The sequence below is a fragment of the Octodon degus genome, unplaced genomic scaffold, assembly GCF_000260255.1.
Source record: "Octodon degus isolate 3935 unplaced genomic scaffold, OctDeg1.0 scaffold00097, whole genome shotgun sequence".
Classification (NCBI taxonomy): domain Eukaryota; kingdom Metazoa; phylum Chordata; class Mammalia; order Rodentia; family Octodontidae; genus Octodon; species Octodon degus.
Genome location: NW_004524673.1, coordinates 7,196,107 through 7,221,172, shown reverse-complemented (window position 1 = coordinate 7,221,172; position 25,066 = coordinate 7,196,107). Strand labels below are relative to the sequence as shown.

The 25,066-nt window shown below is 38.8% G+C and overlaps 1 protein-coding gene across 1 annotated transcript in view; it reads left to right on the top strand.

Moving 5' to 3' along the window:
* Serpinb12 (serpin family B member 12) overlaps positions 1-14,832 on the top strand; it is a 25,158-nt gene extending 10,326 nt beyond the window's left edge. The window contains exons 3-8 of the mRNA XM_004638256.2: positions 1,590-1,721; positions 2,426-2,566; positions 4,078-4,195; positions 11,153-11,295; positions 12,227-12,394; positions 13,527-14,832. Of these exons, the coding sequence (XP_004638313.1) occupies positions 1,590-1,721; positions 2,426-2,566; positions 4,078-4,195; positions 11,153-11,295; positions 12,227-12,394; positions 13,527-13,931 (1,107 nt within the window). The 3' untranslated portion in view covers positions 13,932-14,832. The remainder of the gene's footprint in view (positions 1-1,589; positions 1,722-2,425; positions 2,567-4,077; positions 4,196-11,152; positions 11,296-12,226; positions 12,395-13,526) is intronic.
* The last annotated feature ends 10,234 nt before the right edge of the window (positions 14,833-25,066 follow it).

Here is a 25,066-nt window from a genome sequence, read left to right as displayed (position 1 = left end):
ATGATGGAGAACATTTTTTTATATATATACTTGCCATTTGTATTTCTTCCTCTGAGAAGTGTATATTCATCTCAGATGCCCATTTTTGGATTGGTCTTTGAATTTGGGGTGGTCTGATTTTTAAAAATTCTTTACATGTTCTAGATAGAAGGCCTTTGTCAGAGGGACAGTCAACTATAACTTATTTTTTGCTGTTTTTGGGTTTTCTTTTAACTCTGGTAGAAATTCTCTTTGAAGTGTAGAAACTTTTCAAAAAGATAAGATCCCAGTTGTTGATTTTTTGAAGTAGCTCCTGTGCAGTTTGGTTTGTGTTCATGAACTCTACCTACCTCTACGTCTTTAAGATTTCTATACACATGCCATGCTGGCCCTGCCCCCAGGTACACTGAGCAGGTGGCAGAGTCTGAGCATGGTGACACATGCCTGTAATCCCAGTGCTGGGGAAGTTGAAAACAGGAGAATCACTATGAGTCCAACCTGTGTAGTGAGACCCTATAAAAAAACCAACAACAGCAAGATTTCTACCTACATTTTCCTCCAGAAGATTTAGTGTTTTGTTTTAATATTTAAATCATTGATCCGTGTTGACTGTAGCTTTGTGCATGGTGATAGGCATGGGTTTAACTTTAGCCTTTGCTATGTGGAAAGCCAGCTTTTCCAGCACCATTTATTAAAGAGGCTATGTTTCCTTCAGTAATCATGCTTGGCTTCTTTTTCAAAGATAAGGTTACTGAGTGTTTTTGTGTCTGCATTTTCTAATCTGTTGCATTGACCCTCAGGTCTGTCTCTATGGCAGTACTATGTTGATTTTTTCACAGTAGCTTTACAGTATAATTTCTGGTCAGTGACTGTGATGCCTCCGGCTTTTCCTTTGCTTCTCAGGATTGCTTTTGATATTCTGGGTCTCTTCTGGTTCCAAATGAGTTTGAAGAAAGTCTACTGTAGCTTTGTGAGGTTTACTAATGGTTCATTTAAATATTTTAGTCTTTGTTTTTCATATTACCTTTAGAGTGTATTTGGCACAAATCACAATCAGTTTGGACAGGCGGTTTGTAAAGTGCTCAGCAGCTCCATGTAGCCTGTGAATTCATTCATGCCTTTTCATTTTCTTATGTTGTTGCCTCCCCCTTTCCTTCTTCTATTTGTCTCCCATCCTTCCCTCCCACTTCTTTCTTTCTCTCTTTCATCACTTCTTTTGTATACCTAAGATTCAACCCAAGGCTTTTGCACTATCTTGTTAAATTGCTCAGGCTCACTGGAACTTGTGATCCTCTACCCTCACACTCCCAGAGTGCTCGAACTATAGGCACATTCCACAAAACCCAGTTTAGATTCATTTTAAAATACAAGTCCTGGCAGAGGGATAGCATTCAATTATTTCCTCTCTGTTTTCCATCACAACCAAAGCAAAGACACATCAGTTTCTTTGAATGATTATTGGTTATGTAATTGTTGAAAGAAACATTAGTTTCGTTCAGTGGTTATTGATTATGTAATCATGGTCATAGTCACATTATAAAAATGCTTCTGAAGCTATTCAGACTTCCTATTGGTCATATTATCTGAATGACTATCCCATTATTACACAGGCACTACACTTCAATGAACTTTCCCAGAATGAGAGCAAAGAACCTGACCCCTGCCTAGAAAGCAGTAAGCAGGTGACCATTGATGACTCTCCAGCAGGGCAGAAACAAACAACAGGGTCTCTGGAGGTGCAGGTAAGCCATGGCCCTAAACTCTTGTCCAACTTTGCAAACTTCTCATCTGATTTCATTGTATTTGGCAGGTGTTGCTTATACCCAAAAGTTAAGTCCTGGCTGCTGTAAACAGCAATTATATGATCTACGATTCTTTTCTGATGATGCTTTTTATATGTCCTTGGCTGTGAATTTATTCTCTGGAGTACAACCCGGTATCTACTTATCATAAATATAAATCATCAATATTTACTTGCTTCTGCAGGCCCTGGGTCCCTAGAATGGAGCCTACTTGAAGATGAAGGGCAGTAAGGGGTTGGGTTGCTGAAGATTTCTGACTCCCTCCCCATCTTGTGCTGAAAGCTGTACTAACACACACAACCTTTAGAGTTGGAAAAGGTGCAGGAAAGATATTCTCCAGGTTATCCCTGCCTTAGCTTAAGCAGAGTATTGAGAAAGCATGAGATTTTCTGTAGCTTTAAGATAGCATGTGCTTTGCTGAGTCTCAGGTAAGTTTTTCCTGGATGATCTTGATGCTGTTGTGGAAACTATGATCGTCCACAGGACAACTTGTCGCTTCTATTCTGTTCTTCATGCCAGCCCACACAGAGCTCTATCTCACAAAGCAGTGCTACTTTTTTTTTTTGTACATATTTATCACTTAGTGGTGGTTAGCTCACCTGATAATAAGGGTTATGGTCACATCTTGTTTCCTCTTTTATCAGCCTGAATCCTCAAGCAATGAGACTGAACTGCTTAGCTGTTACTTTGGGAAGCTTCTGTCCAGATTAGACAGGATCAAAGATTCCTACACTCTGAGCATGGCCAACAGGCTTTATGGTGAGCAGGAATTCCAAATTAGTCAGGTGAGTTGTGTATTGCTGATGGCTGAAGGTATAAGAGAGCATTCCTCTTAAAAAGAAGTGAGTAGCTGTGTGATTATATGTGGCCCACATCTTTGACAAGATTGAGTACTGTGGATTGCTGAGGTGTCTGAGACCTCCCTCTTCGGTCCTATGCTAGTGTTTCCTTCCACCTGGGTTTCAATATTATTTTATAGGGTCCATTGTAAGTGGCGCAGAATGGGTAAAGCAAAGATCATCCTAGTAGCTACTTTTGGAACATAAGCAGGTTTGGTAATTGGATTTTCTGGACTCCTTTCCCAATCAGGGTGCCTGGTAGGTACAGTTTGTAGCTCCTTTGCCTATGGGCTGCCTTCAAGGTACTTCTCTACCCACTTCCTTTATTAAACACAATCAGGAAGCTTCCCACGGGACTTACTCCTTTCAGAAAGGGAAAGGTGTAGTGGAAGACTGCTAGGGTGTCAACTGCCACAGGTCTTATCTCTGAGGCCAACAGCTTTCACCTGGAGCAAGGGTGCCTCAGATTGGTCTCTAGGAGGAGTCATGTATCAAGCTGTAAACATGATGGAGAAGACTAGTAGTAAATATGTGCCTCAGCTGTTAGAGCTGAGCTGGTCTGGAGAGAGACACAACTATCTCTAACTAAAATATGTGTATTCTCTTGCAACGGGAATGAAGTTTTTAATAAAATAGATTTTTGAGATACAAATTGTTACATCATGCAATTCAAATTGCACACAAATTGATTTGTATTCATTAAAAGTATACAAATCAGTAGTTTCATAATTATATCCATAGTATTGTGCAACTGTCACTCAGTGTATTTATGGCATTTTTCTAACCATTTTTATTTATTTATTTTTGCACCAGGGATCAAACTCAGGGCTGCTGAGCTATCTCCCCAGCTCACTTGACATTTTTCATCACCCCAAATAACAACTCTGAAGCATTAAGTAGAGGTTTAATTTTCAAAACAGAATTTTAGAATTCAGACCTTCAAGTTATTTGATAATTATCTGTGGTGCCTTTAGAATGGATTGCTTAAATTAAAAGATAACTGATAGGCAAAGCTATGCCATTGTAACTATAGACTACTTTTTCTTTTTTTTTTTTTTATACTACACAGCTCACACTCATTGTGATCCTCCTGTTTTCAGCATCCCCAGTACAAAGATTACAGATCTCAGTGGCCGGCTCAGCATGCCTGAGGTCAGGGCCAGTGTGGCATATGGTGTGAGGGATTGAACCCCAGTCCCTGCACTTGCCTAAGCAGGTGCTTAATCTGCTGAGCTATCTTGCTGGCCCTTAGTCTACTTTACAAATTATTGTCTGTATCCTATTGTCACCTCATGAACAGAAACATTTCTGGCTAATTAAGAGGAAGAGTAGATAGCTGTCCAGCCTGCTTCTGAAATGCTGGGTGAAAGGCACATCTTTCTCAGTAGGCTTCTCATGACTGTTTCCATCTTTATATGACCTTCTTATACTGTTTTTCATTTATGCCAATCAAACAGAAATACTTAGATGGCGTGATTCAATTTTACCACACAACGGTTGAAAGTGTTGATTTCCAGAAGAACACTGAAAAGTCTAGACAGATGATTAACTTCTGGGTTGAAAGTCAATGTCAAGGTAAGACAGATCAAACACATTATGGCTCATATTTCTTTCCATTTCAAAGAAAGCCAGTTATCCCAGCTGTTGAGGTTGCTGATCTTTGGGAGAAGATGCTCCTATGTATGGACGCTTTCACAACTCTTCTTGAATACCATCCAACTGTTAAAATGTTTAGTTGTTTCTGTTTCTTATAATCACTATGTTTTCCAAAATAAATAGAGGTAAAAATGTTTTACATCAAAACATAGTACTGGCAAGGATGTTAACATTTCTATTAATTTTAAAGGGTTATGGAAACATTGAGATTTCAGTAATTCCAATTAGAAGAACAAAGTAATAACATCTCCATTCTTACCAATGTTTCAGTTTGTGTAACGGAGTTCCCTGAGAAAGAGCATGTGCGTCCAAAATATAGAATGATACTTTAATATAAAACTCCTCACCATCCTGTGGAGCTCCCAGCAGAATAGAAGTTTCTAAGTAGAAGTGATATCAATATGTAAGACGTGGGCTTCCTAATGTGGCCTTTTCCTCCAAGTCACATTTAAATGTAATCAAGTGCCTCGAAATTTCTTTCTGGCAGCCCTGTCCATTAAATCTAACTTCCTGGCCGCCATGTGCAAGAAGTGTCCACAGGGCATTCATCAGAGCTGGTCCCTACTCCCCTGTTGTCCTCCATCTAATGTCTTTTCCATGTAATTCAGTTATATGGCCATTCCCAAAACATATATATTGTGCTGCTTTAGAGTAATATTGTTCTTCATGCCATTCCTATACCTCGTTTGTGTTTAACTTGGTAAAGTAAAAGGGTCTTCATTCTTTTTTGTTTCCATAATTTCATTGAGAAACAAATAGCAGTGAGACAGTTTCAAAACAAATTGGTAGGATAGTTTCAATAATTAACACATTGCATTCTGCCTTCTTAGTGGTTATTTGTTGTACAAGATGCAGACATGATATCCTTTTTACAAACACCATTAGAACAAATCACTCTATTCATTGAATTAAGAGAATGTAGCTATATATCTATCCTAGCCATTTGGAATACACAGATACAAAATGGTCATTCATTTGTATCCCCCCCTTTTTTTTAGTTCCATCATTTAAATATTATAGATGTGTGAACTTAGCAAAATATTCCAAAATAGTCCATTAGTCCAAAATAGTATTGGGTCTTCTGTTTTACTGGCAATGTCAGAAGTTGTTGGCCTAAGTGAGTCCCCTACAGCTCAACATAGCAACATGGTTTTACTTCTTATACCTCGTCTTTATACTTTTCTGCTGGATGGTTAAGACAGGGTCTTCATTCTTAAGAGGTTTGTATCAGCTAGGTCAAATGGAACCTCTAGTTGTAGTGTTTGAAGAATCCTCACACTGATTTCCACTTAGTGTTTTCCTGAAATAATTAAAAGCGTCACAGCACCACAATATATGCACATACATGTTTATAGCAACACAATTTGTAATAGCTAAATTTGGAAATAGCCTAAATGCCCAGCATCCAATGAATGGATGAAAGAAGAGGTGAGTTTTTTTTAATGCACTGTAATACTTTTTCTGTCATAAAGAAAGAACAATTTTAGGAACTTCTAGGTAACTGAATGCAACTTGAGAACATACACTTAAACTAAATTAATCAGACATGCAGGTTTAAATATCACATTAATTCTCTGGTAAGAGAAAGTGAAAAAGCAAATAAGGAGCAAAATATAGTTGATATTGGGAAATAGGAAAAAATAATCAAATGAGAAGAGGAACAAGGAAGTGGGGAGGAGGAAAAGAAAAAAGAGAATAGAAAGAAAAAATGGGAAAAATTTTTTGTAAATAAAGAGGAGCAGTGAACTGCGGGAATGAAAAGAGAATCAAGACACATCATGTACAGGTACAAATTCTCTATGATTAATGTAATCATTGTGTATATCTAAAAGGTACCAATAAAATTAATGGAGAAAGATGTTTGCATCAAAACAAAACACAGACTAAGTGAAACTGCACCTATCTCCTGATGAATCAGTGAAATGGATTTGGGGCTGGCAAGCATCCTGATTCTCAGTAAAAGTGAGAGAGGAGAGGTTTTTTCCTGATATAAAATTCTATGATTCCCTAAAATGGTATTTTTTAATACTTAGTAAATAAAACCCATGATCTCATGGTCAGAATTATTCCTCCTACAAGCTCTGATTTTTTTGTTTCAATAGTTCTAATGCTTTTAATGTAGAGTTTCATTTTGATTATTTATGTGGATCCTTATCAGTTCTGGAATCACACTCATATTATTTGAAGTACTTAATATTTATTTCCCCAGGAAGCCAAAACTTATAATCCCCATAGAATATCTGGGATCTATCTACCATCTATCTATCTATCTATCTATCTATCTATCTATCTATCTATCTATCATCTATCTATCTATCTATCTATCTATCTATGTACCTATCTATCTATAAGTTTTTATGCTATAGTAGAATTATTATTATTTTTTTATCTTCAATATTTGAGATTTTATTGGTTGTGTTGAGGATCAGTACACATGATTCACTTTGTACACAATTCTTAACACACATACCAAAAAAAAAGCCATATATTGTTTTTCAGTTGTTCCAGTGACTTTCCAGCTTCAAATTTAGAGGCAAATTTTCTGTAAGAGGATTAAGTACCAGTATCTTCAAATGCTGACAATGTATTACTTAAGTCCCACCAATTCACAATTTTGTATCACATACACTACATAATCAAATATTTTATCTTTCACAGCACATTAACAAAATGAGGCAAACCGGACTACCACTACCAAAGATGTTACAGAGTGAACATGGTTCTGACAGGGCAACAATTAGGATGTAGTTTTCTTTAGGAAACAACTCTACCAAAAATGAGAATAGAAGTCATTTAAAGTATCTAAGACATTATTAAATGCAGGACTGTAATTCCAAACTGTCATTTAGTATGCTTTGTATTGCAGGATATAAAACTAACCCCCACCTATGAAATGTTAAGCTGACACCCAAGACAGTCAAAGCCTGCCACAATTCAATATCCCACTATTTCTGGTTGTACCAAAAAATAAACAACCAGAGAATGATTTTACCCTAAAAACATCATTTACACTTAAAAAATGCGATGAGGTGGGATTCCCTCCTTTTTAAAAATGTTTCTAGAGCTACTAAAAAACTTGCATTTACAAAATAGTTGATAAAAATATTCCTCTGGATTGTACAAGAAGGGAGACAGGGAGCACTGATAAGACATGGTGTGTGATTAATCAGACTTGGCTTCTTTTTCTTCTGCTTCATCAGAAGCTGCACTCTCCTCATTTTTAGTTTCTCCATTTTCCGCAGGTAAATCTTCCTTGGTTTCTTGATTAGCCACTTCAGCCTGTTTTCCCTTGGCTCCCCTTTTCCCTTTTGCTTGCACTTTTTTGTCCGAAGATTTATCCTTTCCGGCTGCCTTTTTTGGCTTCGTTTCCACTTTAGCTGGAACAGGTTTAGCCGACAATCTCGCCGATCTCCTCTTGGGCTCCTTCGCCGCCCCTTCGGCCGAGCTGACCTTCCTCTTGGGCATCTTGGCGGCGCGCGGGGCGCGTGCGGAGGCTGCGGGTCGAGGCGCACGGGAGCCTCGCGGAGATAGGCAGCTCGACCGCTGCCGTTCCTCCCGCCGCCAGAGCTGCTGGAACCCACGGCGGGGGCGGTGGGAGAACCGGTATAGTAGAATTATTGACGATTCTATTTCTTATATTTATACATTTATGATAACAAAATTATGTAGCATACTTAAAAATATTTTTAATTATACAACTGTGAATTTGAAAGTTACATGTGACTTGAGTATTTTATATTTATTTGCAATTAATATCTAAATTTGCATTTCCTTAATAAGGCTCTACCTATGCATTAAATTTTGCAGTATTATTTTGCATGATGAACTAAGAATGAAGGGAAGCTATGTTTTTCCAAGATGAGTCTAATTGTAGGATGGAGAACAGTTAGAATTGCACAGAAGTGCATGTGTGTGCAGGTGATGGAGTCAGGGCACCACACGGCAGGACAGGATGGAAGAACTAGCAGCTGGGGCAGTTGGTGGTAGGGGAGGAATGTGAAGAGGATGGGTTGGAGAGGCACTACTATGTGCATCAGAAGATTTCTTATCAATTACTTGGATAGGTGATACAGTATTTAGTGAGAGTAGACTCATAATGCTCTAACCCAAACATTTCAGTTCTTTAAATGCAAAGCAGAACCTATGTGTCCAAATAAAGCAATTCTGTCTGCCACCCATTCATGTTTTCTTATAGCATGTGTGAAATCTTATAATGGAAAATTTTAAGCAAAGTAAAGGTTTTCCTGTTAGAAGTATATGCCCTATTTATGACTTACATTTTATTTTTCTTAAAAGAGTTTCTTGGAATGAGAAGACACAGTTTATAGATTACAGTTTGCAATACTTATTATAATTACTACTATTTAAATATTAGTGGGCTGCAGAGATAGCTCAGTGGTCTAAGCACCTGCCTGGCAAATACAAAGTCACAAGTTGGATCCCTGGTATCACACGCCATGCTGCTTCTGGAATCCTGGGCCCACCACGCTTGCCTGAAAGCCATGTGTGGTGGTGCGTGCCTGTAATCCCAGCACTGGGGTGGCTGAGACAGGAGGATTATTATGAGTCTGAACTGTTGTATCCAATAAATAAATAAAAAGGAGAAAAAAGTTTTCAAATAAATATTAGCGTTCTCAATAATGCAGATATTAATTTCCTTTAGCGATCCTACAATGAACACATACTTCATAACATCGTCATGTAAACATGTATAAACTGTAGTCATCAATTAAAAATGCTTCTGAGTTGGGTATGGTGATACACTCCTGTAATCCCAGCGCTTGGGCGAGGCAGGTGTTTGTGCTACAAACTGGGCCAGTGAGTTCAAGATCAGTTTGCATTGTAGAGCAAGACTTTGTCTCAAAACAATCGAAAAAAAAAATTTGAGAAAGAGATCTGTCTCTTCACCCTGAATTTGCTTCTGAACTCAGATGGCCAACAAGTGAGAGGACTCAAGTCCTCCTCCAAGCATTCCTTGCCAATTTCTTGTTTATTTGCAGTGGTCTTGCCCTTCTGCCGCATCTCCCCCAAGACTTAATTCTTACCATCCCTGTGTCAGAGATTCAAGCCACTGGGATTCTATGTTTCCTGGAGAAAGTGGTCTGTGGTCTTGTGGGCAATCCTGGGGAAAAAAAGAGGAGAAATGAGCCAGCCCCCTTATTGCTCCAGACTACTGAGGAGAGTGCTCTCTTCCACCAGTGTATGCAGGGGCTTGGAAAACCAGCTAGTTGTTTTCCCCAAAGCCTCAGAGTTAGCAGCATAAGGGACAATTTAAGGTGCTGAACACATTTCTTGATTGTCAATGTGCCAGAAAATGCTGCAATCAGAAGTGTGGAGTACCTCAGAGAGAGGGAGACATTGCCTCTTCTGCCTGCAGAAAAAGAGTAAGACCTTGACACACTTTCATTTGTCTTTGGCACTTTGTCCGATGCTCTTTTCTCCTCTCTTGTTGTGGAGGCTTCCCCTTCCTGTCTCCTACCCTCTTTCTGACTTAGGGCCAGTTTACTCCTGGCCTTTCCTTACATGAGATCTTTGTATTCCAAAATTATTTGTCTTTCCTTTATCCACATGCCACAGAATTTATATTCTTTGGAGGTTCCCATCAATGGTTCAGAGGAAAATAGTACACTGAGGAATTCTGACTAAGTGATAATTATCTAGTGTGTCATTTATGTTTTATCTCTCCCAAAGTATTTTAACTATTCATGGTGTCAACATAATGTATTATTATAGGATTTGAGTACAGATTTTCTTGAGATAAAAGGATCTTTTCCTTAAGACTTGGGCCTGTGTTCATGTAACTAGTGATTTGATATTTTGAAGTGGAACAGGGTGTACACGGAAATAGACTATTTCCCAGTGGTGCTAGGTTTTCCAGTTATTCTTAAGTCTATATTATTAAAGAGAAAACTCCCAAACTGGGCCAAGAGATGAAAGAGGGAGCCCCAGCACTGATCATAGCTGGCCTTGCTGCTTCTAGGCTGTTTAGCATCAGCTCTCATTACCTAAAGTATATTACCCCATTAAGAGCAGGCAGCTGGGGCTAGGGAGATAGCTCAACAGCGTAAGCACTTGCCTGGCAAGCACAAGGTCCTGAGTTCAATCCTTAGTAAACAAAGAAGCAAACAAAACAAAAACAAGAACAATAGGTAACTATACATACTTCTCATGGCTTACATGGGGCAAAATAAAATAAAGCATGTGAAAGTCCTTACAAAGTAGATTTCATGTCTTGATGCATAAAACTGTAACAATTTTTGTTTATATGTCAGAGGATATTGAGACAGAACATTTATACCATTGCCATTTTCTCCAGGAGAATCTATTCAGGTGGTTGCTCTATAATTTGAAAGATAAACTGTGGTATTAGGAGTCTGATATGAGTTTCAACCATAGTTGTGTAGAGGATCAGAGGTTCTCTGAGTTGAAGTATTCCCAACTGGATCTTCCATGAGGGTGAAGTGAAGGAGTTTCCCCTGCTTCACTCTGACCTTTACTTCAACTTCCATCTCACTGACAACTATGAGTTGCTGTGTTCTTGGGTTTATTTTTATTTATTTATTTATTTATTTATTTATTTAGCATTTTAGAGAAAGGTCTACAGGCTGTTCAGGGTCTCACTTCTAGATCAGACTCATAGTGATCTGCCTATTTACAGCCTCCCAAGAGTTGGGATTACAGGTGAGCGCTACCACACCCACCATACCCAGTCTCAGTTGCCCTCTCAGCTCCCCCTGGGGGCAGGGCCTTCATGGCAGGCCTGGGAATTGGGGTTGATTTTTAGATGAAGCATTCTCCAATGTTGGGAATGTTAAGATGAATTGAAAGTCTTTTTACATGAACACTTGAGTACATTCTCTGGCACTTTGTCTTTAGGTAAAATCAAGGAATTGTTCAGCAAGGACACTATCAATGATGCTACTGTGCTGGTGCTGGTGAACGCTGTTTACTTCAAGGCCAAATGGGAAACACATTTTGATCCTCAAAATACAGTTGATGCACCCTTCTTTCTAAGTGAGGTACTATGTTGAAGCCCGTGGTTTGCTAACTCATTGGTATTTTCCACTAACAGTGATTTGCAGACTGTAGACAGAATCTAAAGCTTACTTCTCTGAGTTGTAGCTTACAATTTTAATAAGAACCTTCTAGATTAAATAAGTCAGTGCCTAAAGATCATTGGGCATTTTTGTGCTAGATACTACACTGAATATTTGCTTTTTATTATTTCATTTGCACCTTAAAATAATATTATGAGAGTATCATTTCTTCTTAGGCTATGAAGACAAAAATGGCAAAGTGATTAAGGTCCATATCTACATTTCTCCCCCTAAACCATGCCTTGAGCCACTAGACTTAGAACAGGAGGAAAAGACAGGTACTGGATCCCAGACAAAGGAAGCTGCCTAATTTTATTACTAGGGACACAATTTTTTCTAAGCACCTAATGTACTAATTGGTAGATTAATGAAAGTTATTGTGAGGTTTAAGGTGGTCAGAGTAGTGTCTTTTCTTCTGCAGGGAGCCTATGGAGCAGGTGTCATTAATTAATGCATAGATAATTAATGTTTAATCTGGTTTCCATGGATACTGCGGAGGGGTTGTCAAGATCTAAGGCACTAGGAATTGGTGTGCAGCAGGCGCTAAAACAGAGAATTTTCAAAGTTTCACTTTGGCTGATGAGGCTATGAGAGATAAGGAGAGAAGGGCTCCCCAAAGCCCACAAGTAGTCTTAGGAGTTGAAGAACTGATTAAAAACATGAGACGATAAAAGCAAATATTCACTAAGGAGAGGCTGTGGATCCCTGGACAGAGGACTGTCTTACGCTGGGTCACTGGTGTGGCTTCGGGTTCTGGGGCAGCCCCTTCTGATCTTGTTTTCAGGAAAATTAGGGCTGTAAGAGTTTGTAAGCTTTTGAGGGCTGCCTGTCACCTCTCCCTTGCCTACTGCAGAACGAACAGAAGAGTGTGAAGATGATGAATCAGAAGGGCCTGTTCCGAGTTGGCTTCATTGAGGAGCTCCAGGCACAGATCCTGGAAATGAAGTACACCTTGGGGAAGCTCAGCATGTTCGTCCTGCTGCCATCGCCCTCTGCAGACAAAGGGAAGGGCCTGCAGGAGGTCAGTATCCTTTTCCATGTCTGCACCCAGTTTAATCAGATCTGTGAACAGCACTGTCATCTACCCAGTGTTGATGATATCCCAGCTATCAGAGATATTGATGGCTATATAAGATACGAATTGCATTTTATATTTATTTATTTGTTTAAAAATAACAAATAAGTGCTAAAATATTGGAATACGATTTTTATCTTTAAGTTGATAGCCATCTGTAATCATTTTTCCACATCAAGGAATATGGATGTTGAGTTATTTGAGAATTGCAGTGAATTAAATGGTTTTTCCTTTTACCTGAAGATGCTCTAGCCTCTTCCTGACTGTTGCTATAGTGCAGTTGAAGTCTTTTCAGTAACATCCTGTATTGACAGAAGTAGAGATATTGACACAGTAAGGCAGGAGATAATGAAGGCTGGGATGGCTCAGTTACTGATTGTCCTTGCAGGCAAGAAGACAAAGACTGGGAGAAAGTGAGAGTAACACCAGTACAGCAATTATGATAACAATAACAACAATTATTCCAAATTTACTGTTTTAAGTACTTTACACACATTATTTTGTTGAATCCTTGCAAAAGCCTTATTGCATTATCTCTGTTCTACAGAAGATGAAATTCAATTTCAATTGATGCTGACCATAGTTCTCTTCACTGAACTTTTTTGGTCTTTGAACACCAAAGTACACCAAATTGTCTATAACTTCTTGAGAGGAAACACATTTACTTGGAATGTTTAAAAATGAAGTCAGTATTTTGAGGCTTAGGAAATGAATTTGAAGGTTTCATGTAGTTGACTGTTGAAAGGGACTCAGGCAATTTGAAGTAATTGGGACATTCTCTGATGGCCTTTCTTTCTTTCTCTTTCTTTCTTTCTTTCTTTCTTTCTTTCTTTCTTTCTTTCTTTCTCTCTCTCTCTCTCTCTCTCTCTCTCTCTCTCTCTTTCTTTCTTTCTTTCTTTCTTTCTTTCTTTCTTTCTTTCTTCTTTTTTTTCTTGTCTTCTTTCTTTCTTCTTTTTTGTGGTACTGGGGATTGAACTACCTTGTGCCTGCCAGGCAAGTGCTTATTCTACTAAGCTATCCCCCTGGCCCTTCTGATGGTTTTTCAATCTGACCAAAATATTATTTCCTTCTCTTTTAGCTTGAAAAGAAAATAAGCTATGAAAAAATGGTGACATGGTGCAGTTCAGAAAACATGTCAGAAGAAATGGTAGCCATCTCCTTCCCCCAGTTCACCCTAGAAGACCACTACGATCTCAATTCTGTTCTACAAGACATGGGTGTGACTGATATCTTTGATGAAACAAAGGCTGATCTTACTGGAATCTCTTCAAGTCACAGCCTGCACTTATCCACAACCATTCACAAGACCTTTGTGGAGGTGGATGAAGTTGGCACCCAGGCAGCTGCAGCCAGCGGTGCTGTTGGTGTGGAGAAGTCACTGCCGTCTTGTGTGGAGTTCAATGCCAACCACCCTTTTCTCTTTTTTATCCAACACAACAAAACCCAAACCATTCTTTTTTGTGGCAGAGTTTACTGTCCTTGAAAAGGGTATACTAGGTGTGTCATTGTCTTTCCCTTGCATTGCATGGCATTTCTGCTGCTATTTAAAGTTGACCATATTCTATCAACAGCTGTGTGTATTTTCCCCTCATAATCAATCTGAGATTGTCCAGATCTTTCTCTTACCCTAAAGTTGATTTTCATCTCTCTGTTAGTTTTGAAGAAATCTCACTTCTTCCCTGTCTACTATCCTTCCTCCCTATCCTTTATTACTGTAGACTTTCAATTTCTTTCCTCCTTATAAAGGAATACAAAAAGCTCAATGCATCACATGGTAACATTTGGGAAACGCCAGGCTCTCCTATTTTTCCTAATTGGAATGGAGGGAGCATGGCTTGGATAGGGGCTATCATACCACTCCCACATCTCATTTCCCAATGGACTGGGGCAGCTTACTTTGGAGTCCTCTCTGCTACCTAGTGATGTCCTACCTGTTTACCTATTTGTGTCCTACTTAACTATTTAATAGTATGTTACCTGGCTATCTACCAGCTACTTTCCACTTTAGTGTGAGCGCAGCTCTGCTGCCAGCATGTGCCTCTTCCCCAATTCCTGCCACTTTACACAATGCAGTTGCCTTTTTGAAGAAGGGAAGGTGTGCCCTGGCATGGATAAAATCAGAGAATGAGGGATCTGGACCCATTGTTAACATCCTCTACCCCCACAGCTATCCTTCTAAAAGATTTTCTGGTTTTAGCCCTCCTCCCTCACTGGATCTCTGCCATAACAACTGAGGGTGTGGGGCCCTACACCAATCACAGGTCTATAGTTTGACCAATCACAGGCCCACACCTGTTATGTAAGCATTACTCAATACACACTTCTCTGTTTAGTCTGGGGTAGGGGTGGTGGCTTCTCCAGTGTACTTACCCTCCTGTGCTGCAGTATAGACCTTCTTAAAATAAAGAATTTCTTTTGCAGTCCTATAAATCTTCTCATGACTTAATTCTCAGGTAGTGTGGGCTCCAAGAGTTTTGTAAATAAGTTGGGGATTCTTACCCTGTGTAATATGGACAGAGTGGTTTTTTTTTTTTAAAAAAAAACAGCAATAAACAGTGGGGCCCATTTGCAATGAAGAGCCCCAGAGACTGGCAGTCAAGGAAGATCAGTAGCAGAGATCAGCACTCAGCAGAGCTGACCTATGATGTTCAGCAAAAACTGGCACCAGATGGTGGCAGTTGGTAGCGGCAATGGTCAGTTGCTGGGTGTGTCAGCTATTGGTGTCTAGCATTATCTGGTGTTCCTTGGTGATATTAGGGCTGCTGGCAGAGATGCACTTTGTAAATTCACGATTTCTGAGTTAAGCAAAATAACCTTAGGCTGTTTGGCATAAGACCATGTCTGAGAGATGGCAAACACAGAAACCACTTTAATATGAGTGGCAAGAGAAAACATTTGAAACTTTTTTGGGAGACTAAGCTCTATTTCTAGGGCAGATATAATCATCATCTCGCCATCACTGGATGAGATGTGCTGCTCTTCCTTTTATGTCTTCTATTACATACGAGATGTCTTGGAGGGCTTTTCGATAGGAGAAGGTTGGGTTCAGGAGTATATTTACGTGACTGCCAATGGTGTGTGAATTTCCTATCCAACATTCCCCATGCAGCTTCTCACATAGCTGGAGCAAGAATTTATATTGTGAATTTGACACTAACTCCGAAAAGTGGAAGGTATGCTTTAATAAGTTTGTGTCAGTTTTCCATATTGAATCCTCTAAGGCACTTCCCTAACACTTCTCTCTATATCTTTTCTTTACTGCTTCCTCAGAGAAGCCCCATCTGTAGCTGGTAACTAACTGCCTACTATGAGCATCCTGAGGTGGAAAAGGGATGCTGCCATTGTTGTGTGTGCCTGAGGAATCCATTCTTCTTTCCTGGCTCTTTGGCAGCATAAACCCATTTGTTCTGCCGGAGGCTGTAGGTCTGGCTGCATGGTGAGAGCAGTCCTGGGTCTCAGTGTATATTGAAATCCTTTTTGGAAATGGTGTTGTCTTTATTAAACTCTGGGCTTCTAAAATCCAGGCTCCTGAATGATCAGACTTCTGAGGCCTTCAGCCCTGTTCTCTGATAGACAATCTCAGTTTATGAACTCTGCTTTAGTTAAGATTTCTGGAAGGACCCCTTGTTTATCTCAAATCAAGGAATCAGTGACTTATTTTTCATGGATTTCTGTTCTTGTGGTTCAGTTTTGCTGCATGGGCATATGACTGTCCTCCTCTCAACTGCCACTGGACTGGGTAGGGGTATTCATAGCAAGTTTTGCAGGAATACATGGGTTCATTTTACCTGATTTGGTATTGGCCTCTTCCCCTACCACACTGTGCTTTGTTAGATAAATTCCAACTTCTTAACGTAGCCTTCTCATTACCACAGATCATTTATAGAATAAAACTTTTTTTATTGGTAGTATAAGGCATTTTGAAGCAAAAAGGAATTTTTAATGCTTCACTTTTCTTGAACAAGTAAGATTGGGCTACATCATGTAAACTATGCAGAAATATAGGGAGGCTGCTAGGGAGTTAAAAATGCAGTTGAAGAGTTTAAACAGATTTTATTCATTTTTTATTTTTATGAGTTCACACACATAATTGCATTCCTTGTGGAGAGTTAGTACATGTATAAACACAACTTAATTCTTTCTTAAAATCTCATTCTTTTCTCCTTTCTCAACCTACCTTGTATCAGTCAGGGTTTTACTAGAGGTACAGATATAGCACAAGATGTACCAATGTATAAGAAATTCCTAGATTGGCTTACAATGGTCACCCACAGAGTCAGATAAGGAAGCACACAGAGGGCATTTGCATCCTGGAGACTGAAGGATTCAGTTTAAGGTCTAGAGCTCACTGCAGCGTTCCATGCAAGTCCATATCAGGAAACTGATGGGTGTACAATGGAAGACCGATGAGTCTACACCAGAAGGCTGAAGGCAAGGCAGAATCCAAGAGTTTGAGCTAGAGCCAAGAGATGATGTCCAAGCTGATGGTGAAGATGGGAGCTCCTCCAAGGAAGAATGGGACCCTCCAACCTTCCTCATTTTCTTTTAAGAAATGAGTCACTCTAGGATGGGGCCTCCACACACTAGGGTATGGAATTGCTGAGCCATTTAGTTAAGCTCTTAGCTTTTCAAGTTGACATAATCAATCAACCACTACATACCTCTATCTCTTGAACCCCTTCACATTTTAGAAAGGCCTATCTTGTTACTTCCTATTTTCTTTACTTTGTGCTTCACTTATGTATTCAGTTTCCCATAAAAGAGAAACCATGTAATATTTAAGATTATGTCTGACCTATTTTACTTAACACTATAGTCTCAAGGTGCATCCATTTTCATACAAATGATTTAAGTTTATCTTTATGACAAAGTAGTACTCCATTTATGCAAATACCACATTTTCTTTATGCATGAATCTGTTGATAGACATATAGGCTGCTTAAAAAAATGTAGTTGCTCTAGCCCTGCACCCCCTATCACTGAGTTCTTCTGAGTCTCAGCTGACCATCCTCAGACTGAAGGGGAGACCTGGTAGGCCTAGTCACAACACCCTCACCATTACCAGAGTTCTTCTGAGTCCCAGCTGCACATCCTCACCTAGGAGACTGCCAGGGGGACTCAGTGGGCCTTTCCCAGCTCCAACCTCATGCTTGATGGAACTTGGCTGAGCCCTGGCTACTGGCACTTGTGTGGAGGACTGCCAAGGACACCTGCTGAGGCTTTCCCTGACCACATCACCCTTTCTGGAACTCAGCTGAGTCCTGCCCACCTGTCATCACCCAGGAAGACTGCCACAAGAACCTGAAAACGAGTACCTGGAAGATGCTTCAGGAACCTTAAAGAACCTACCAAAAGAGAAAAGCCCAGGTCCTGATGGATTTATAGCTGAATTCTATAAGAAATTTAGAAAAGATTTAATGCCAACTCCTCTCAAACTCTTCAATGAAATTGAAAGAGCAGAAATTCTCCCAAACTCAGTACTAGAGACAAGTATTACTCTGATGTCAAAACCAAAGACAGATCTGCCTAAAAAAGTGAACTATAAGTCAACCTCTTTAATGAACATAGATGCAAAAATCCTTGATAAAATACTAACAAACAGAATTCATCAAATCAGACTGGGTATGGTGGCACATGCCTGTAATCCCAGCACTGAAGAGGATGAAAACAGGAGAATGACTATGAGTTTGAACTACATAGTGAGACTCTGTACCAAATACATAAAAAAGAATAAAGCAAATAATCAAGAAGATTATATATCACAAACAAGTGATATTTATCCCAGGAAGGTAGGGATGGTTCAACATATGTGAATCCAAGGGTCTGCAAAATAGCTCAGCTGATTAAAGCACCTGCCTAGGCAGAGTGCAATGACTGGGGTTCGATGTTCTGCTGGTCTGTCTCTGGGCATGCTGAGGTGGTGATTGATTTTTTTTCCTGTATTTTAGGGGAGGGTCTACAGGGTTTTCAGGGTCTCACTACTAGATTGGACTCATAGTGATTCTCCTGTTTACAGCCTCCCCCAAGTGTGGGGATTACAGGTGTGCACCACCATGCCCAGTCTCAATTGCTGTCTCAGTGTGCCCTGAGGGCAGGACAAGCACAACAGGCCTGGGGATTGAACCCCCAAGCCCTGTGTCTGCTTGCAGGTACTTTAATCCACTGAGCTATTTGGTTGGCCCAGAGATGGTGATTGAGACTGGGCATGGAGGGATGTGCCTGTAATCCCAGCACTTGGGATGCTGAAAATAGGAAAATTATTATGAGTCTTATCTACATAATGAGACCTTGTAGACCCTGTACTAAATACATAAAAAATATGCAAAGTCATAAATGTAATACACTACATCAATAAAGCCCGGAACAAAAACCACATGGTGATCTCAGTAGACACAGAAAAAAACTTTTGAAAAAGTTCTACACTCATTCAAGATAAAAACCCTACAGAAAACTGGAATAGATGATCTATATCTCAACCTGCTAAAAGCCATCTATGAGAAGCCAACAGCCAACATTATACTAAATGGGCAAAACTTGAAAGATTTCACTTTAAAATCAGGAACAAGGATGTCCATTTTCTCCACTCCTATTCAGTGTAGTTCTGGAAACAGCCAGAGCAAGTAGACAAGAGAGACAAATAAAATGAATAAGGATTGTAAAAGAAGAAGTGAAGTTATTGTTATTTGCAGATGACATGATACTCTACATAGAAGACTCAAAAACTCCACCAAAAGACTTATACATTTAATAAGTAAATTCAGTAGAGTAGTGGGATATAAAGTCAGCACTCAAAGGGCCAGCCAAATAGCTTAGTGGATTAAAGTGTCTGCTTAGGTAAACACAGGGGCTGGGAGTTTGGTCTTCAGTCCTGCCCTGCCAGCCCAACTCCTGGAGTGCACTGAGACAGCATTGGAGACTGGGCATGGTGGTGCACACCTGTAATACCAGCACCTGGGAAGCTGTATGCAGGAGGACCACTATGAGTCCAATCTATGGATTGAGACCCTGTAGACTCTGTCCTAAATACAAAATAAATAAATAAATACATAAAATCAGCACTCAAAAATCAATAGTACTTTTGTACAGAATGAATCCACTGAGAGAGAAATTAGGGAAACCATGCCTTTTACAATAACATCCAAAGAAATGAAATATTTAGGAGCCAATCTCACAAAGGAAGTAAAGACTGACATAGTAAAAATTGTGGTACTCTGAGAAAAGAGATTGAAGATGATTTCAGAAAATGGAAAGGTATTCATTGCTCCTGGATAGAAAAAACAAGCACTGTGAAAATGGCCATACTCCCACAATTGTTATACAGATTCAACACAATCCCAATTAAAATACCATTAGTATACCTCACAGAGCTAGATAAAACATTCTTGAAATTCATCTGGAATGTGAAGAGGCCAAGAATATCAAAAGAAATCCTGGGAAACAAAGGAAAGGCAGAAGAATCACAATCCCAAGCCTGAAATTATACTATAAAGCTACTGTGATAAAATCAGCATGGTACTGCCATAGAGACAGATCTGAGGATCAATGGAATAGATTAGAAGATGCCAACACAGCTGCAAACACACTCAGCCATCTTATCTTTGATAAAGGGGACAAACAGGTTTACTGGAAGAAAGATACCCTCTTTAATAAATGGTGCTGGTAAAACTGGCTTTCCACATGTCAAAGACTAAAGTTAGAACCGTGTCTATCACCGTGCACTACACTACAGTTAGCATGAATCAAAGATTTAAACATCAAAACAGAAATATTAAATCTCCTGGAGGAAAATATAGGTAAAAATCTTAAAGACATAGGAGTTGGTAGAGAGTTAATGAATGAAAACCAAACTTCATGGAAAATATTTCAAAGAATCAATAACCGGGATCTCATAGTTTTGAAAAGTTTCTACACTTCAAAGAAAATCTCCAACAGAGTTAAAAGAAAACCCATCAACTAAGAAAAATGTATAGTGGACTGTCCTCCTGACAAAAGCTTTCTATATAGAACAAATAAAGAATTTTGAAAAATCAGTCCTCTCAGATTAAAAGATTCAATAAAAAATGGGCATCTGAGATGAATATACACTTCTCAGGAGAAGAAATGAAAATGGAAAGTAAATATATAAAAAAAATTCAACATCATTGGTCATTAAAGAAATGTAAATTAAAACAACACTGAAGGGCCGGCCAGATAACTCAGTGGATTAAAGCACCTGCTTAGGCAGATGCTGGGACAGAGTTTCAATCCCCCAGAGTGCTGTGTCATCCTGGCCCTCAGGGTGTGCTGAGATAGGGATTGACACTAGGCGTGGTGTTGCATACCTGTAATCCCAGAACTTGGGAGGCTGAAAACAGGAGAATCACTGAATCTGAGCTGTGTAGTGAGACCCTGTAGACCTTGTACTAAATAAGAACAAGCAAACAAACAACACTGAGGTTCCATTTCACCCTAGATAGAATAGCTATCGCCAAGAAGTTAGCCAATAACAAATGCCAGAGAGGCTCTGGTGAAAAAGAAAACAATTGTCCACTGTTGGTGGGAGTGCAGAATGGTACAACCACTATGGAAATGAATATGGAGATTCCTCAAAAGTCTAGGATTGGAAGTTATGTTCATCCCTACTATTCCCCTCCTGAGTATTTTGTCAGAAGAACTGAAAAACTCATACACAGTGATATATGTGCACCTATGTTTATAGCAACACAATTTGTCATAGTTAAATCTTGGAATGCCCAAATGCCCATCGCCAGAGGAATTAATAAAGAAAATGTAGTATTTTTATACAATGGAATATTGTTCAACTATAAACAAGGATAAATTTGAGGCTTTTATCAGTGAATGTATGCAACAAGAGACCTTATTTTTAAGTGAAATAAATCAAGCCCACATATGTAAACATTGTATTGTCTCCTTAGTGTGAGAACCTGAAAAAAAATTAAATCTGAATAATACAATAGATATTGGGGAAAGGGAATGAATCTGTTCAAAAGGAAGAAATTACTGGGCTGAGGAGAAGGACAGGAGAGGGAGTGGGAGAAAGAGATTTATTTATGGAAGCAGAATGATTTAGACAACTGTACTATGGATTTCTTCTGGTCTATGGAAAGGCATAGTTAATGATTAATTTGTTTCGTCTCCTTATTTCAACTTCTTACCTTTTTCTCTTAATTTCTTATATATTTTTTCTTTCTTTTTCCAATTATTATTATTATTATTTTAATTTTTATGTATTTAGTACAGTGTCTACAGGGTCTCACTACACAGATCAGACTCATATTGATCCTCCTTGTTTTCAGCCTCCAAATTGCTGGGATTACAGGCATGTGCCACCAAACTCAGTCTCAAGTCTCAGCTTGCCCTGGAGACGGGGTCAGTGCAGCATGCTGGGGATCAAACCCCTGTCCTTGAATCTGCCTATGCAGGCACTTTAACCTGCTGACCTAGTTGGCTGGCCTTCCTTCCAATTTTGCATGCATATATTTGGTAATATGAACAACTAATTTGAAGACAACACTATGCATCACAACAAATACTGTGAAATTCATATTATTTTGTTTAGTTAAATTGCGTATCATTTGTAATTTTTCTGTTTTTATACTATTTTGTACTCTCTTTAAAAATAAAAAAAGTCTAAAGAAAAAGAAGTAAAAATACTGTACTTAAAAATGTTAAGAGCCATGCCAGGTAATTTAGGAGTCTCAATATTCATTAATGGAAGTTTCAGGAATAAAAGCAAAATAAATTTGCAGGAAATGTGGCTCAGTGTTACATATTTGAATTAATTCTCAGTAATGCACACACAGACACAGACTCAGCTACACACACAGAAAGGCACAACAAAGCAAAACAGAAGTAAACCTGGAAAAAAGCTGAGGGGAAACACTAAATAGATAGATTGCAGCTTGAGACAGAGAGATAGACAGAAGGATGGATTAAATAAATGAATAAATGCATAAAAGTTGAAAGCAGTTTTGCATTTTGAGATCAAAAGAGCCATTGGAAACACATACATGCTCATTACGGCAAATTACATGGTACCAAGAAAACAATCCTGAAAATATGATGAGTTAAAAGAAACAGAAGCCATAAAATGAAAGCTAATCAGATTGAGTTCAAGTTTTTCTTTAGTATTACAAGAAGATCAAATGATACTTTGAAGTTCTGAGAGAAAATGTTCAAGGCAAAAATGCTCAAAGAAACTGAAATTATTCATGTCTGAGGCCCACACACCATCAAGGAGCCCAAATTTACTATAAGCCACTGTAACCTCAAAGTGCGTCCAGGTTTTAGAAGTTCTACTTCAAAAATTTAAAAATAAATGGAAGAATAAAATTTGGAATATAAATAGAAATTACAAAAAGAAAAAACCCCACTATTTATGTTTAGGTTAGAATGAATGCTTATAAACAAGATTCAGGCCTTCTCAACATGAGAGATGGGAGGTAGAGAGATTAAGAGAGAGGTATAGAGTTAGAGAGCTAGAGGAAGAAAGGAGATAGCACTGCAGGGCTTCTTGCTATGCTTAGAGGATGACGGGAAAAATAACTTAGCTGTAGACATTAATAGAATACTAAACACAATATTTGTGTTAAATCAATGCAAATTAAACAATACAATACTAAATAATGAATATGAAAGGACAGGAAGAGAAGAGAGAATATAAGGAATAAATGGAAACAAAGCTGTTGCAAATAAAGAAGAGAAGATGGGTTGAAAGGAGGAGACAAATGGGGGAATAAAGAAGAATAATGATGTATGATGCACTGGTACAAATTCTCTACAACAGGCATGATCATTATGTCTATCTAAAGTGTACCAATAAAGTTAGCTCAAACAACAACACAAACTAAAGATGAACCATGAAGAGATAATTTTTGTATTACATTTGTAGCTAACTAATTGAAGAACTGAGATAAACTGCATAATTTTCAATACCATCAGGGAAAAATAATAAGAAACTTCAGCAAATTGAAGAAATATAGCAAAGCAAAGAAAAAAAAAACACAACCAAGCATGGTGTATATGAAGCAGCCATTAATATAGCACAAAAGTGCAAATATGTTAAGTCTCAAGAAATGTAAGAAATGTGCCTGCCTGGCAAGTGCAGGATCCTGAGTTCAATCCCTAGTACCAGAGAGAGAGAGAGAGAGAGAGAGAGAGAGAGAGAGAGAGACAGAGAGACAGAGAGACAGAGAGATATGCAATGGTCAGTTACAAGACAGATTGCATTAAGATAACAAAAATTCTATTAAAACCTACTTATTGAGGGAGAAATTATATTCATGTTCTCCAGAGAAACAGAATCAATAAAATAGATTAAACAGACAAATAGTTCTATAGAAAGACTTATTCCGAGGACTTGCTCCACATGAATATGGAAGTTTAGTCATCCTAGGATCTGCCATCGCCCATCTGCAAGCTGGAGAACCGGCAACCTAGGAGTGTCATTCAGTTCGAGATGAAAGGGCTCAGAATCAGGGCATGTGTGTGGTGATATAACTGCCACTTCCAATGTGAGGTCCCATAGACAAGCTGATGTCAATAGCTTAAGAACCAGTCCAAGTCCAAAGGCCCGAGAACCAGAATCACAGATGTCTAACGTCTGAAGCCTGGAGGAGGATATAGAGGACCAGTCAATGCAGTGGGAGTGAATTTTCCCCCTTTCTGTCTTATTCTATGTGTGCTGCTGCCTAGGGAGGGGATCTTTCTGAGTCTACTGACTTAAAGGTTAATCTCTGCCTGAAAAACCCGCAAGGATGTACCGAGAGATAATTTTCAAGCTCTCTGGACATTTCTTAGCCAAGGTAAGTTGACACATAAAATGAAGTCATAACTTCACATAACTCTAGGACCATAAGAATAGAGAAACCATCAAGGCTGGCAAGGTGGCAACAGTGAGGGACGGAGACCTTTGTAAGCAGACTTACTATGTTTTTCCCACTCTCCTTTTCTCTCTCACTCCTATTTTCCATTCCTTTCTTTACTCTTTTAATCTGCCAAAGTGTATACACAAAGAACAACAATCAACTAGTGCTTTAGTTTAAATAGTACCTTTCTCTGTCATGTCAGGGTAAACTAGAGTATAACACAGAAAATTTAGATATAAAGGATGTATCAACAAATTAATAGGTTATGACAATATAACAGCTTCTTCTAGTCTCTAACTACACTTCTCTCCCTCTGAATGCTCCTATAGATATTGACTCAAACTCACCACTAGTCCTTTACTCTAGATATAAAATGATTCTAGCAGAGTCTGATATGGTGTTTGTTTTTCACCTATTGATGTTTCTTTTTTCTGCTTTTTACTGAATTGCACTTTTTCCTCCTTTCATATATCTCTAAGTCTATCAGAAGTATATAGTACACACTCTAAGAGTCAATAAGAAATGGCTAAAGTTATTTTAAGGTAAGTTCAATGTACATGCTTGATGTATATAGTTGGATGTGTTGACATCATATCATTGGTAGAAAGCTTTTTCTTGAGAAACAGTGACTGAGTCTGACTAATCAAAGTGGGTAAGTTGAAGAGGTAGGTAAATATGAAAATGCAAAACAAGCTAAGACCACAGAACTGGAAAGCATACATATACTAATGAGCTCTTCATACTAGCAACG